The 14,540-nt window shown below is 37.0% G+C and overlaps 1 protein-coding gene across 17 annotated transcripts in view; it reads left to right on the top strand.

Moving 5' to 3' along the window:
- Nucleotides 1–14,540, top strand: part of itpr1b (inositol 1,4,5-trisphosphate receptor, type 1b) — a 160,364-nt gene that overhangs the window by 74,511 nt on the left and 71,313 nt on the right. For 7 of the 17 annotated variants that reach the window (XM_048173391.1, XM_048173382.1, XM_048173378.1 and 4 more), the window contains exons 40-43: nt 642–677; nt 8,017–8,052; nt 12,367–12,414; nt 14,030–14,159. In XM_048173391.1, the coding sequence (XP_048029348.1) occupies nt 642–677; nt 8,017–8,052; nt 12,367–12,414; nt 14,030–14,159 (250 nt within the window). The remainder of the gene's footprint in view (nt 1–641; nt 678–8,016; nt 8,053–12,366; nt 12,415–14,029; nt 14,160–14,540) is intronic. The other 10 variants (XM_048173395.1, XM_048173392.1, XM_048173389.1 and 7 more) reach the window with 5 other exon arrangements.

Below are 14,540 nucleotides of genomic sequence, written 5' to 3'. Positions count from 1 at the left end.
CACTGCCAAAAATGAAATTCAAAGGCCATGTTACACATCTGACATGCTGTTTTTATTAGCCTATATAATGTATATACATAATCGCACACAAACACACACATGCATCTGTTTATGTCCTTCTAACACTTAATAAAACATGCTGATTTTACTAATGTGGGTTTCGTCCAAATATAAGAACCTCTCTCCATTTATAGTATTTTGCTAGCACTAAATTAATTAACACCCAATTAACCTCACTACCATATTTGAACACCCGAGATTTTATTATAATGGTAATTTTGGCTATATAAAACATCTGCTGGAAAGACCCCATGAAATCAAAATGAGAGTTTTATGGTTATTATCTCATGTCTGGACTAGGGATGCTCATAATTAACTTGTTAACCATCAAACAGCAGTCAAAAAGAAAAGAGCACTGCTCTCCTCAAGTGAATTCATGCGGTCTTTAACTGTAAATTGCCAGATTTGGTCACATTTACATCATACGTTTTTGTAATTAGCAACTAATGCTTTCAAGGCTAATGCTAATAAATAACAATCACAATAATCTTGTGTTATGTCACTAACGAACATTGTTCTCTGAGCGTTCTCTGATTCCTTCCTTCACAATACTAACTTTGCTGTATGCTCTTCTCTTCCAGCTAATTGCCTTTGATGATGAGCTGGATGTGGCTGAGGTTGTTTGTTTTTTTTTAATTTTTGGTTTTATTATTTGCTATGTTTAGTTGGGCTTCCCGCTCGCGCGATGTAGTCGTCCTACTTAGTGCTTGTTCTCTTTTTCTTTGAGCTTTTTTTGCTGGTGTTTGTCAACGTGACTTCACCACAATACAGCCGTTTTGTAGAGTGTCCATGTGTTGAGGTTGCGTGCAGTTAACCTCACCTGATAGTTTCAGTGTGTGTTTGTGTGCATGTGTTTTTACCACTGGCCTTGTTTTAGATAGTGCGCTGGTGAAACTGTGTGTAAGTGTATCAGACCACCACTTTTGTTCACACTTCCTCTGTGTAGTGTTAATTCAAGTTTACGTTCCTGTTACATTTACTGCTGAGACACAACAAAAGGAGTTGACGTGGTTAACAGGGATGTTGTGAAATATCATTTTTACCACTGTGTTTTTCACATTAAGCTCACAAGTCATTATAGTGTCCCGGTTCTGCACTAGAGTTTTTGTTGTAATAACACATTTACTAGCTTTAATCCGGTCAAAAACACATTATGCTAATGAACTAGTGAAACTGAAATGTAGCCAAACCAGGTAAGTTGGTAAATTATGGCTTGTGGAGGAAAGCTCAATCTTAGTTTCTGATTTCTTGATCTGACAAACCATATAAACGCAACTTCAGCAGTTTATAATCACCACTATAAATAATTTTTTTGTGAAATGAACTTTTAATGTGAGGTTTGGGACTAAATGTATGTAATGAATCTAAGTAGAATCAAGTGTAAATGATTGCATAGTAAGTTTTAGTTAGCTTAAAGGGTTAGTTCACCCAAAAATGAAAATTCAGTCATTTATTACTCACCCTCATGCCGTTCCACACCCGTAAGACCTTCGTTAATCTTCAGAACACAAATTAAGATATTTTAGTTGAAATCCGATGGCTCATTGAGGCCTCCATAGGGAGCAATGACATTTCCTCTCTCAAGATGTACAAAAACATATTTAAATCAGTTCATGTGAGTACAGTGGTTCAATATTAATATTATAAAGCGACGAGAATATTTTTGGACCGCCAAAAAAACAAAATAATGACTTATTTAGTGATGGCCGATTTCAAAACACTGCTTCAGGAAGCATCGGAGCACAGATGAATCAGTGTATCGAATCGTGATTCGGATCGCGTGTCAAACTGCCAACGGCTGAAATCACGTGACTTTGGCGCTCCAAACAGCAGATTCGACACGCTGATTCATCTGTGCTCCGATGCTTCCTGAAGCAGTGTTTTGAAATCGGCCATCACTAAATAAGTCATTATTTTGTTTTTTTGGCGGTCCAAAAATATTCTCGTCGCTTTATAATATTAATATTGAACCACTGTACTCACATGAACCGATTTTCAATTCACACCGCACCGACAAACGTCAACAAACACCAACGAACAAGTTGGCCGTTGGATTTAGAATTCTATTAGAAAAAACTGTCATGTTCACACCGCCCCAACAAACACAGACAAACGAGTGACGTCTGACTGGGAAAATTCCACAACTATACGTGTAACCATGTTAACAATATTGTCAGGCAAGTTTATTATATTAATAATATAGTATCATATATATTTTCATTGTATTAAAGTATTGAGGCAAAACAAAAATACTAACCTGAAATCCGAAGCGCTGTAGCCATTGATCTGATCGTAACCTATTGCGGTGCGGTTGGTATACACCGGATTTTAAACCTTTTTTTTTTTTAGCGCGACCCTTTTTATTAACGAGACCATACGCATATACAACCATGTAGCTAAACAAGCCAAAACGAATTATTAAAAAACGAAAAACTGAAGGTAAACCTGCGTTGCTCTCACTTTCTTTCGGTGAAGTGGAGCAGCTGCTCTTGCTGAATGGCACGGATTGCATTATGGACTATTGTACCTTTTGTGTTTTATATATATATATATATATATATATATATATATATATATATATATATATATATATATATATATATATATATATATATATATATATATATATATATATATATATATATATATATATATATATATATATACATATATATACATACATTTTCAACTGTATTTTATTTTTTATAACGAACAAGCTGCAATGTCACGTTTGCAGTGCTTTGTTATGTGTGAGTGAGGCGCAGGCGCGATCAAACAGCTGTCTTTGCAGGGGACTTGCCTCATCGTCATGGCAACGGTTCGTAGCCAGGTCAGATTACGTCAGAGTTTGTTGCCGTTTGTTGGAAAACTGTTCACACCGCGCAGACATTCCACGACCCGACAAACGCCGATTAAACATGTTCAGTCGGGTGAAAACAAACTCTGACCAACGGCAACAGACGCCAACAGGGGTATCACACCTTGTGTGAATTGGCCTTTAGAACAATTTGAGGGTGAATAAATGATGACAGAATTTTCTTTTTTTTTTTTTTTTTTTTTTTTTTTGTTGATGAACTGTCCCTTTAAAGAAAGAGCAGGCTCTGTTAGAATTGAAGCAGGAATACCGAAAATTTGATTTCTGAATTGGATCTACCCATCTGAAATTCTTATTAATGAACAGATATTTACATAGATATATACATTAGCATGTTGCAGTAAACGCGTCTCAACCTTTAGTCCCAATCCAAATTTAGTGTGTAAATAAATGCAAGAAAGGCGACCAATAATAATCCAGTATGCAAATATTTTGACGACATAGCTAAATTGGATTTTGAGTTGTGAATATTCTAACAGTGTCAAAATCAATGGGAGATTTCCAAACTCAAATGTCTTACAGTAAGTATTCAGTTTATGCAATGCAAGCACTTTATGAGTAACACTGCTCTTTGTGGTTGCTTTCCATTGACTTCTTTTTATCTGCGCTGTGGAAATGTTAAAATACAAATTTAAAGTGAGCATCTGCATGTTTGAGTTGAAGTCGGAAAAGCTGGTGAGAGTTCATACTATATTTATAGTCACTGCTCTCCTATCAGTTCCAGGGATGAAATGCGACCCAGTCTCATCATAACAGGAAGGCGTGTGTGAACGTTCTTGAACATTCATGTGGTTGTGTGGAATGGGTGAACAAGAAAAATGACAGCACTCGTTGCATTATTATTTGTGTGTATGTGTTTCTGTTTGAGTCTCATAATTGTATAAGAGCCCCTTTATTATTTGTATAGCAGGAGAAGTGTATAAGGTCAGTAAAGGGTGTGTTTATGGGTGTTTCAGTTTTGGTGTCAGCAGAAATGTGCATCTTACGAGAGTAACTCACACCCTCCTTCTTAGAAAAAAACAGAATGTCAAATAGTAAGCTTGATATTTTTAAAAATGCAATATGTGCTTTTTTTTTTCCTGTACATTCTTACTAGTGAAAGATAAGGCTGAAGTGCTGATGAGGGCATTTCTAGAGGAAACTTCTAGTTCTTCATACAAGTTATTAACAGCGTTCGTCTGGTCATGATGATTTTCAAAGAAAATATTATTTACTCATCCCTCGTTTTTAAAATCACAGTTACAGTATTGTAAATATATGTTCATCTTTATATATGCATATCCTACCATTCAAAATTTTGGGTTTAGTACGATTTTTTTTTTTTTTTGTATGCTTTTTTTTTCAGCAAGGACACATTAATCAAAAGTGACAATAAAGACAAAATGTTTCTTTAGCAGCAAATCAGCATATTAGGATGATTTCTGAAGGATCATGTGACACAGAAGACTAGAGTAATGATGCTGAAAATTCAGCTTTGATCACAGGAATAAATTACATTTTAAAATATATTCAAATAGAAAAAAGATTATAAATTACTATAATATTTCACAGTATTACTTTTTTTTGTTTACTGTGTCTTTGATCAAATAAATGCAGCCTTGGTGAGCGTAAGAGACTTCTGTCAAAAATATTTAAAAATCTTACCAATCTTTTGAATGGTAGTGCATATTCATCCCGATATCTAGGACAACATTTTTTTTCAAAATGGACAATGTAAAAAAAAAAAAAAAAAAAAAAAAAAAAAAAATTATAATTAAAAATAAATAAATAAATAAAATAAATATATATATATATATATATATATATAATTATACACACACATAAAATATATGCAAACGTATATACATGTACACACACACGCACACAAGGGTACAGTCAATTGTCTGTGTGTGGAAACACCTGTTGTGTGCGTCTGAGCTCTTCTTCACACTTACACGTGTTCCCAGCACATGTATTGATGGACCATCCTTGGCCTGTACTCACATAACATACAACTCCTCTCTCTCTGTTCATCTTTATATTACATAAGAGAATGTGTCTCGCATCACAGTGTAAGTCTCTGGGATACGGCCGTGTGTGTGTGTGTGATGTAAGAGGGATGGGGAGGATAATATGGGTTTAGGTTGATGATGCGGCTGTGTTGCTGAGCAGGGAAAGCTTATGTAACGTGTGTGTGTGTGTGTGTGTGTGTGTGTGTGTGTCCTTCACCTGGACTGTGCTAGACAATCACAACTGTGTCTCTCTCAGCCATAAGTCTTCTTTCTTTCTTTCGCTCTTTATTTCTTTCTTTCTTTCTTTCTTTCTTTCTTTCTTTCTTTCGCTCTTTCTTTCGCTCTTTTTTTTTCTTTTACAGTTCTTTTGCCTTTTCTTTATTGTTCTTTCGCTCTTTCTTTCTTTCGCTCTTCCTTTCTTTCACTCTTTTTTCTATCTCAGTTCTTTTGCCTTTTCTTTATTGTTCTTTCTTTCTTTCTTTTTCTCACCTTTTTCTTTCTTTCTTTTACCTTTTTCTTTTTTCGTTATTTCGCTTTTTCCGGGTTCTTTCTTTGTTTTTTTGGTTCTTTTGCCTTTTTCTTTATTGCTCTTTTTGTTTTTGCTCTTTCTTTCTTTTTTTGTTCTTTCACCTTTTTTCATTCCTTTGCCTTTTTTGGTTTCTTGGTTTCTTTCTTTCTTTCTTTCGCTCTTTCTTTCTTTCGCTCTTTCTTTCTTTCGCTCATTCTTTCTTTCGCTCATTCTTTTGCTCTTTCACTCTCTTTTTTTAGTTCTTTTGCCTTTTCTTTATTGGTTTATTATTACCTTTTTCTTTCTTTCTTTCTTTCGCCTTTTTCTTTTTTCGTTCTTTTGCCTTTTTCTTTATTGCTCTTTCTGTTTTTGCTCTTTCTGTCTTTTTTGTTCTTTCACCTTTTTTTTCATTCCTTTGCCTTTTTTGGTTTCTTTTTTTCTTTTTTCATTCTTTTGCCTTTTTCTTTTTCATTCCTGTGCGTTTTTCACTTTCTTTCTTTCTTTCTTTCTTTCTTTCTTTCTTTCTTTCTTTCTTTCTTTCTTTCTTCGCTCTTCTGTCTCTCTCTCTCTGTCTCTCTCTCTCTCTCTCTCTCTCTCTCTCTCTCTCTCTCTCTCTCTTCTGTCTCTCTCTCTCTCTCTCTCTCTCTCTCTCTCTCTCTCTCTCTCTCTCATTCATTCAGTAGATTCAGTTAGTTCCAGTTGTGTGTGTGTCAGTCGGGGTCTGTTGTCCTCATGTGTCCTGTGTAATCCGTAGCTCCTCCTCTGCACTTCTCCAGTCACCCATCAGGGGGAGCTGTGGACACATCCGTCTCCGGGTGCGCCTCTGTCCCAGTTTCCTTTCCTTTGTGCAGCACGATTCCTGGACTCCCGCCAGCTCTCTATCAGAGGTTACATAAGACCTGCCCTTCTTTTTTTCCTGGTTTTTTTTTTTTTCCTGGAATCCAGGCTCTTTACTGATGTGTGACCTTCTGCAGTAATTGCCAATAAAAGTGCGACGGGCTGTTTACCAAGAGACACAGGCAGTGCCGTAGACCATCCGGTGGGCACGAGGGGTGGGCATACAACATCCTAAAGCCCTCATCACCCTTCTGTTCTTCTGATACAGCCACAGTTCAGTTTCCGTCTTGTTAGACTGAAATGCATAAATTAGGTCACCGAGTCAGATGCCTTGAGTCTTTAGACCAAAGCTTAGAGATGGTCACACTTTCAAGATGTTGAGCTCATGTTATGACAGTCAGGTTTTAAAATGGGTCTGCAAACCCAACCTTGCTTTTGCCCACAATGACGTTGTTTTAAACGAGCCCTCGAAGCTTCTCGCCATTGACATGCACCGCAAAGAATAAAGCTGTGACATCAGTGAATGTGTGAACTGTCTCATACCCACACTTGTGACACAAACTTGCAACTTGCACTGGAAGAAAAAGTAGCCAAGAGCTCTTTCAAAAGTCTGTATTAAATCCAATTAGATTTTATTACCGGATGGCTGAAAGGATGTGCATATGAATGGATGTGCTGTATTGATTTCTTGAGGGGAAATTCACAAGAAAGTGTTTTTATAGCATATGATGAAAGCGTGCTTTTATGGTGGCTAGAGAGGGACATTTCACATTCACACCTTGTGTTTTGCAGCAGCATTATTTTCCAGCTGAAAAATGATGTCGCAGAAAGGGAGATTCCTTACTGGTTGCAGTATTACTCACACAAACATGCGCGTGCGTCACAGATGTTGCTAATTTAGAACCCCCCTCTTTCTTTTTATGTTAGAATGGTTCCAGACAATGTGCTCAAAATTTCCTATTTGCATCCATTCAGAGCAAACACATTTTTATGAAAGCAATCGGCATTTTGTATGTTATCGGAATGATTATTTGTTGTCGATAGTCTGGTCCTCACCGTTGTCTCTGACATGTCAAACAAGGAACTGTTTGCATGCCATGCATGTCGCCTGCTTTGCTCGTTCCTTCTTGCTCTTGCACGACTTTTGATTTTTGTCTTTTTCTGTCACACTAAGGCAAAATAAGCACTAATGATTGTGGAAATACTTACACTCTCAAATCCAGGTGGATTAAATGTTGTAACAGGACCAAACAAGTTGCTCATACCGTTTTGGAAATCAGCCACACACACAAAAACACTTTTTCCACGCCCAACTTGGTAACACTTAACAGGGTAATGTTTTCATTTCTGCCAAGTCACGGCTTGAGAGCACATTACATAACTGCTTGAGATTCAGTATGGATACCTTGAACTTTTTAAGCCTTTTTTTATCAGTTATTATGTGTGCACATTTAGCTCATACAAATTCAGTCTTCCCGCTGAGATGACCCCCTTTTGATAAGAAGCTGGCACGTAGGCTAGCCAGCCGAGGTCAAACAACCCTGCGCTGGCATAGATGAATGTGCAGCCTTCGCAAACTGCAGACGCTTAGTGTAGAAAAGTGTATTCTTTCGGGCTGGTTATATATGATGGGTCTGATGCACTGTGCATTAATGACTTTCTAGTTTGTCAAAGGCGTAAATACGATATATCAATGCCAGAGGCTAATATGCATTAACTAACTCATGACTTTTTATCTCCATTAGCTTGCACCCCCACCAGAACCAGAGGTCCTAGCAGAGGTGTGTCCAACACATATTCACCCCCCCGCCACCTGGGGTGTGGGAATATGGGTTGTTGCAGACAGTAGTTGAACTTCTCATACCATGTCCTTTCCTCATTACATTGCAATAGCCTCTCTCTCTCTATTCGCCCGTCCCCCCCCCCCCACACCTTTGGGCCGGGGTGTGGGAATATGGGTTGTTGCATAGTTGATTGTCTCATACCACGTCCTTGTCTCATTGCATTGCAACACCCCTCTCTCTCTCCTTTGAGTCATTTCTGCCCATGCAAATGGGAAAACAAAGCCCCACGCTGGCACACATGACTCCTTTCCTCTGAGATATTTTCCCCCCAGTCTGGAGATAAGCTGACCTCTTTTTGGAGTTGCTGATTAGAGTGTAACATTTGGGTTCTGGAGGTCAAAATCCCATTCATTTTCTCCATCGAGAAATTACCTGATAACACGTGAACTTTTCAAGACAAGTGTACCATGAGCTCTGAGGTTAAGCAATGATATGTGTTTCTTTAACTTAATTTTTAATAAAAAAAAAAAAAAAGTGTTTACTGACCAAATACTTGGTTATAAATATTCTGAAAAAAGATCCTCCAATCAGAGAAGTTGCTGCTGATAACGAGATTCCACAGTCACTACTTGCAAATTATGAAATCGAATCTCTAAACTTTCAAACTTAGATATTTGATTTCATTTATAATTAATAATAATGGTAAGTATTATTAAATTCAATATATCAAGAATAATAATTCAAAGAATAGTAATGAATAATAATAATTATATATCTTATGAATGACTGCCAGTCAATACTTTCACATTTTACTGTTGTGTTTTTCATTTGCAATGCTTCACGGGATAGCTAATTGCTTTATAAAAGACGTTAAGTTGTACTTCATCTTTTTCTCTGATTTTCTCTGAAATGTTTTACTCAAAATCAAAGTTTACTAACCAAATTGACATCCCGCTCCCATGAAGCATTGCAAATGAGTTAAAATTACACTGCCCAGCCAAAAAAAAAAAAAAAAAAGGACAGTGTATATATAGGCTATTCTCCTGGCAGCCTGTGGGCCAAATCCGGCTAGCCAATCATCTTCATCAGGCACGAGGGCACCCCAACCTCCCTCCTCCTCTTTTCCTGGCGGTGCGGTTAAATTTGGTTAGATACGTGGACGCAGTGGCGCCTGCAGCTTCTCTCTTCGTACCATGCACGTTCCTCCGTCTGACCTGAGAAACGTTTTCTGTGTGAATATTTCAGCAGTTATTATGTTTGTCCCGTATTTCTGTTGACTGAACCAGCGAGACCAATCATTCATAAATTAATCATTCTTTTTTTCTCCATTCTTTCTTTAATGTGAATTGGTCAAACGATTTGGATTCGTTCGGACCGCTCTGTCACTGAATCATCTGAAGTTGTTTCTCGGTCAGTAACAACAAATACCGAACAAATAGCAGTGTTTTCATGTGTTTCACTAGTTTACTTTGAACTACGTAGCACGGCCCAGTGGATAACGGAACGAAAGCTTAAAGGAGCTGTGTTTATTCCCGGTCCCAGATACCATTATTAAACAGCGTTGCGACATCCAGTGAGAAGCATTTCAATTCGACACACACCCCTCGGTTACAAACCACAAATCATTCGATGATTAAACTAGTTTTAAAGCGGATGAAACAACATTCCCAACAAGACTGATGAGGAAAACAGGAGAAACGTGCCATGAATGAAGTTAGAAGACATTTAAATCCCAAAATCACCACCCTTACAAACTTTTACAATGAATGAATTGTAGTAATTTACCATGGTTTGTGGAAACGTGGGATATTTATATTGAAAACTATGTTATAGCCATTTATATCGCAATATATTTATTAGGTGGGTAGGGGAATATGTAATTAATTTCTTTGTGAAGATGTGTGTAGTTTTTACCTGTGTTTAGGCGTTTTTTTTTAATATAACATTTCATAATATCATTTGACAGCAGTAGTGAGTAGCCATGTATGGTTTTACCTGTGGTTACCAAGTCTCACTGTCAGAATACTTTCATTTAAGCCTATAATAATTATAAATAAAATAATTCTTACCAATAAGACCCCCCAAGCCCAACTCAACTTTTTGATTTGATAATCCGGCCCTTGAATTAAACTACTTGAATAGCCCTGTGAATATTAACAGTTGTATTATTAAATGTGCCCTAGAATTAAAAATTGAATTTATCTTGGCATAGTTGAATAACAAGAGTTCAGTACATGGAAATGACATACAGTGAGTCTCAAACACCATTGTTTCCTCCTTCTTATATAATTCTCATTTGTTTAAAAGACCTCAGAAGAACAGGCGAATCTCAACATAACACCGTCTGTTACGTAACAGTCGGGATCATTAATATGTACGCCCCCAATATTTGCATATGCCAGCCCATGTTCAAGCATTAGACAAGGGCAGCCAGTATTAACGTCTGGATGTGCACAGCTGAATCATCAGACTAGGTAAGCAAGCAAGGACAATAGCGAATAATGGCAGATTGAGCAATACTAACTGACATGATCCATGATAACATGATTATTTTTGTGATAATTGTTTTTCCAAATGTTTCGTTAGCATGTTGCTAATGTACTGTTAAATGTGGTTAAAGTTACCATCGTTTATTACTGTATTCACGGAGACAAGACTGTCAATATTTTCATTTTTTAAACACTTGCAGTCTGTATAATTCATAAACACAACTTCAGTCTTTATAAATCTCTCCAACAGTGTAGCATTAGCCGTTAGCCATGGAGCACAGCCTCAAACTCATTCAGAATCAAATGTAAACATCCAAATAAATACAATACTCACATAATCCGATGTATGCATGCAGCATGCATGACGAACACTTTGTAAAGATCCATTTTGAGGGTTATATTAGCTGTGTGAACTTTGTTTATGCAATGATAGAGTCGAGAGCTCGGGAGGGGGCGGAGAGCGCGAGATTTAAAGGGGCCGCAGCCTGAATCGGCGCATTTCTAATTATGCCCCAAAATAGGCAGTTAAAAAAATTAATTAAAAAACATCTATGGGGTATTTTGAGCTGAAACTTCACAGACACATTCAGGGGACACCTTAGACTTATATTACATCTTGTAAAAAAACGGTCGATGGCACCTTTAATAAAAAAGTATTATTTTAGTAATTATTAACAGCAATTCATACTGCACCAACAGACACGAACAACGCTGACAACCACAAGATTACAGTACGTCACTTTCTTACCCCACGACCGGACAAACACAGATTCAACATGTTCAATTGGTGAAAATGAGAGCCGACCAACTCCGACAAATGCAGACAGACAAAACCAGATGAACTGTCAGTCAGCGTCTCTCAGTGCAGTATGAACTGGCCAGAATATAATAATGTATCTTATCATGAATTTTTGATTTTCGTTTGCATTGCTTTATAAAAGACAGAGACATCACACAGTCTTTTATTCATTCTGTGAACTAGTTCTTAATGTTTTACATTTTTCTTTTAAATGCTTGTGGAGAAACTAAATGGGAAAAAAAACCTTCTGAAGCCAAGGGTGCTAAAAAGTGGGTGGTCACTTACATTTTTTTTTTGGTGTGGCGGCCAACATTTTACATGCACCTACATATGTCCAACCATATGACAGACAGGGAGAAAGAGGGACAAAAAGCAAACCAAGTGCTTTACCAAGGGGCATGAGCAGCAGTGTGTGTCAATAGTACACAGGCTCCATTATGTAATCTGAAAGTTTTTTTTTTTTTTTTCTCTCTCCCGTTCCTCTCACTCATGGCTTGCGTTTCTGGCTTTGGCGCCCTGTATGGTGCTTATGTAATTAACATGGTTTCATTCCCGCTATTGCTGTCGTAGAAGCACAACTATAGTCCGACATAAAACAGATGGCCTGTAGAATAGGTTAGCAACAAACATCCTGTTGAGTTTTATTCATTAAAGAACAGGGAATTGAAAAACAAACATTAAGACGTGTATTATTTATTAGTCTTCCTGTTTTACCCCATTCCTACTTCCTTTCAGGGAATATTTCAAGATTTTATGGATAAACTAAAGCTGATTGTGTTACTTTGCTCTGCTTGATGTTCCCCAGCGTCTGTCTGCTCCCACACACACACACACACAAACACACACACACACACACACACACACACATCCCATGCCTCTTATTTAACTGCATGATGTAATCTGCCCCACTTTTCTTGCATGTCAAAATAGTGACTAATGTTCTCAGTCTTGACCCCCTTCTTTTTTTTATGCTTCTCATTTTTCTTCCCTCCTTTTTGCTTTCTGCTAACTCACGTCACTCAGGAGTTTGATCCAAACCAGCCACAGAAGCAACTGGAGGATCAGAGAAGGGTAGGTAAAGAAATGGGGCACGTGACGCCCACCCTGGCCACTGCTTGAGCCGCCCGTTCACAAACTTACCCTTCACACTCTACTGTCTGCTCCAAACGGGTGGAGGTTTCACTGAAAAACCGGGATGACTATTTGCTCTATAGGTTTGAAGGTGGTGATGGATGTGTTATAGGCGATAAACATCTTTATGTTGTATTTGTTTGTGTGTGTGTTTCCACCCACTCTGATTCGGGGTGTTTTGAGCGAGCAGTCGGGTTACGGTTATCTCTGTAATCACTGAATTAGGATTACGCTTAATTGGTGTGGTGTCTCGTATCCGAGGTCTCGGGTATTATGAGGTCAGGTGCGACTAAGAAAAGGGATCTAGTGTTATCAGATTCTGTTTTCCTTTCTGACCTCTTTCTGACTGCACTAATCAAACGTATGGGATTGGTCTTGAGGAGGAGTTGAGTAGCATCCCACAAACAAAACCAATTGGATAACACTTTACTTGAAGCCTGTTTATGTAACGCATATTGAGATTTTCATTGTAAAATGCATTATATAATACACCTTTAGACACAGTTATAAAACTTACTCATGTCATATGATCCCAGCCAATGGCAAGTGTTTTATAATGACTTGTGCTCTTTAAAGGTGTAGCATTAATATTACTAAGTACCATAATGAAGCAGTTTAATCCATTGCAAAGTGTATTGTAAGTAATTATGCATTTGTTATACAATACCGTTCAAAAGTTTGCAGTCAGTATGAATTTTAAAATGTTTTGAAAGAAGTCTCTTATGCATATATTTGATTAAAAACAGTAAAATGGTAATATTGTGAAATATTATTACAATTTAAAATAGCAGTTTTCTATTTGAATGTATTTTAAAATAGAATTTATTTCTGTGAATAAATTTGGTGCTCAAGAAACATGTCTTATTATGTTAATATTATAATATTATATGAATATTATAATGTTGAAAACAGTTAATATTTTTGTGGAAAAATATCATATATTTTTTAGGATTCTTTATTCTTTACTGAATAAAAAGTTTATAAAGTTTATAAAACAACAGCATATTTGAAATGTCTACTGATACTTTTAAAATACTGATACTTTTGATAATCCTGGATAAAAATATTTCTTAAAAAAAAAAAAAAAAAAAAAAAAAAAAATATATATATATATATATATATATATATATATATATATATATAATTTACTAGTGATCCCACACTTTTGAACAGTATACAGGCTTCAAGTAATATTCCTGGACATCTGCAGCAGTTTGACCCCCAGATCTTCATCAGGCTTTTTTATGTCTGATAAAGACCTAGATGTCAAAAAATGTGATATGCACACTTTTTTTCTCTGATTTCTTTAAGTAACCTATTTTTGTTACCACAAATTCTTTTTTTACATTGAACACCTGTGGAAGTATGTGTATTTTTTTTTATTAAAAAAAAAAAAAAGTAGAAGTTTTTAAGTGTGTTTGTTTTCATGATTTATTTATTCATTTTTAAATTCACCATTTGATGATGTCGTCTGTCACGGTGGTACATTGATGTTCAGTGATTATGATTGTCATAATGCCCCTCCCATTACTCCGCCCTTTTCCCCTGTTGTCAGAGTGAAGCTTTGAGGCAAGTCCTGGTAAACCGTTACTATGGCAACTTCAAGCCGGGAGGCAGGCGAGACAGTTTGACCAATTTCAGCAACGGGCCGCTCACCCCTGTGGGACAGACTAAGACTCCTGCAGGTTTGTGTTTGTATGTGTGTTTGTTATAATACAAACGAACCTTTTCAAACATACAGAAAAACTTCATTTTGTAATTCCCCGCTGCTAAAGATGATTCCCTCCCCCGTCCACTTTCTTCTGCTACGTGTCCTATATATTTAGAGCCATCGCTGTTGCCAGGCGACAAGAACATGGCACCCACACTTCCTGTCTGAATAGCCACCAGACACACCTACTTAAGAAAGTCTAGAGCATAAATGTGTTTAGGAGACATTGACACCAGATGATAGGATGTCCATATATGTGGATTTGGTCATTTTGACCTTAACTTACCGAAAAGGTCAATTTTTCCTGCACATATACATAATTTTGATAATTTACCGCCACTGAGTTCTTAGATTT

This window comes from Megalobrama amblycephala, linkage group LG21, assembly GCF_018812025.1.
Source record: "Megalobrama amblycephala isolate DHTTF-2021 linkage group LG21, ASM1881202v1, whole genome shotgun sequence".
Lineage (NCBI taxonomy): Eukaryota > Metazoa > Chordata > Actinopteri > Cypriniformes > Xenocyprididae > Megalobrama > Megalobrama amblycephala.
This window is presented reverse-complemented; position numbering and strand designations above follow the sequence as displayed.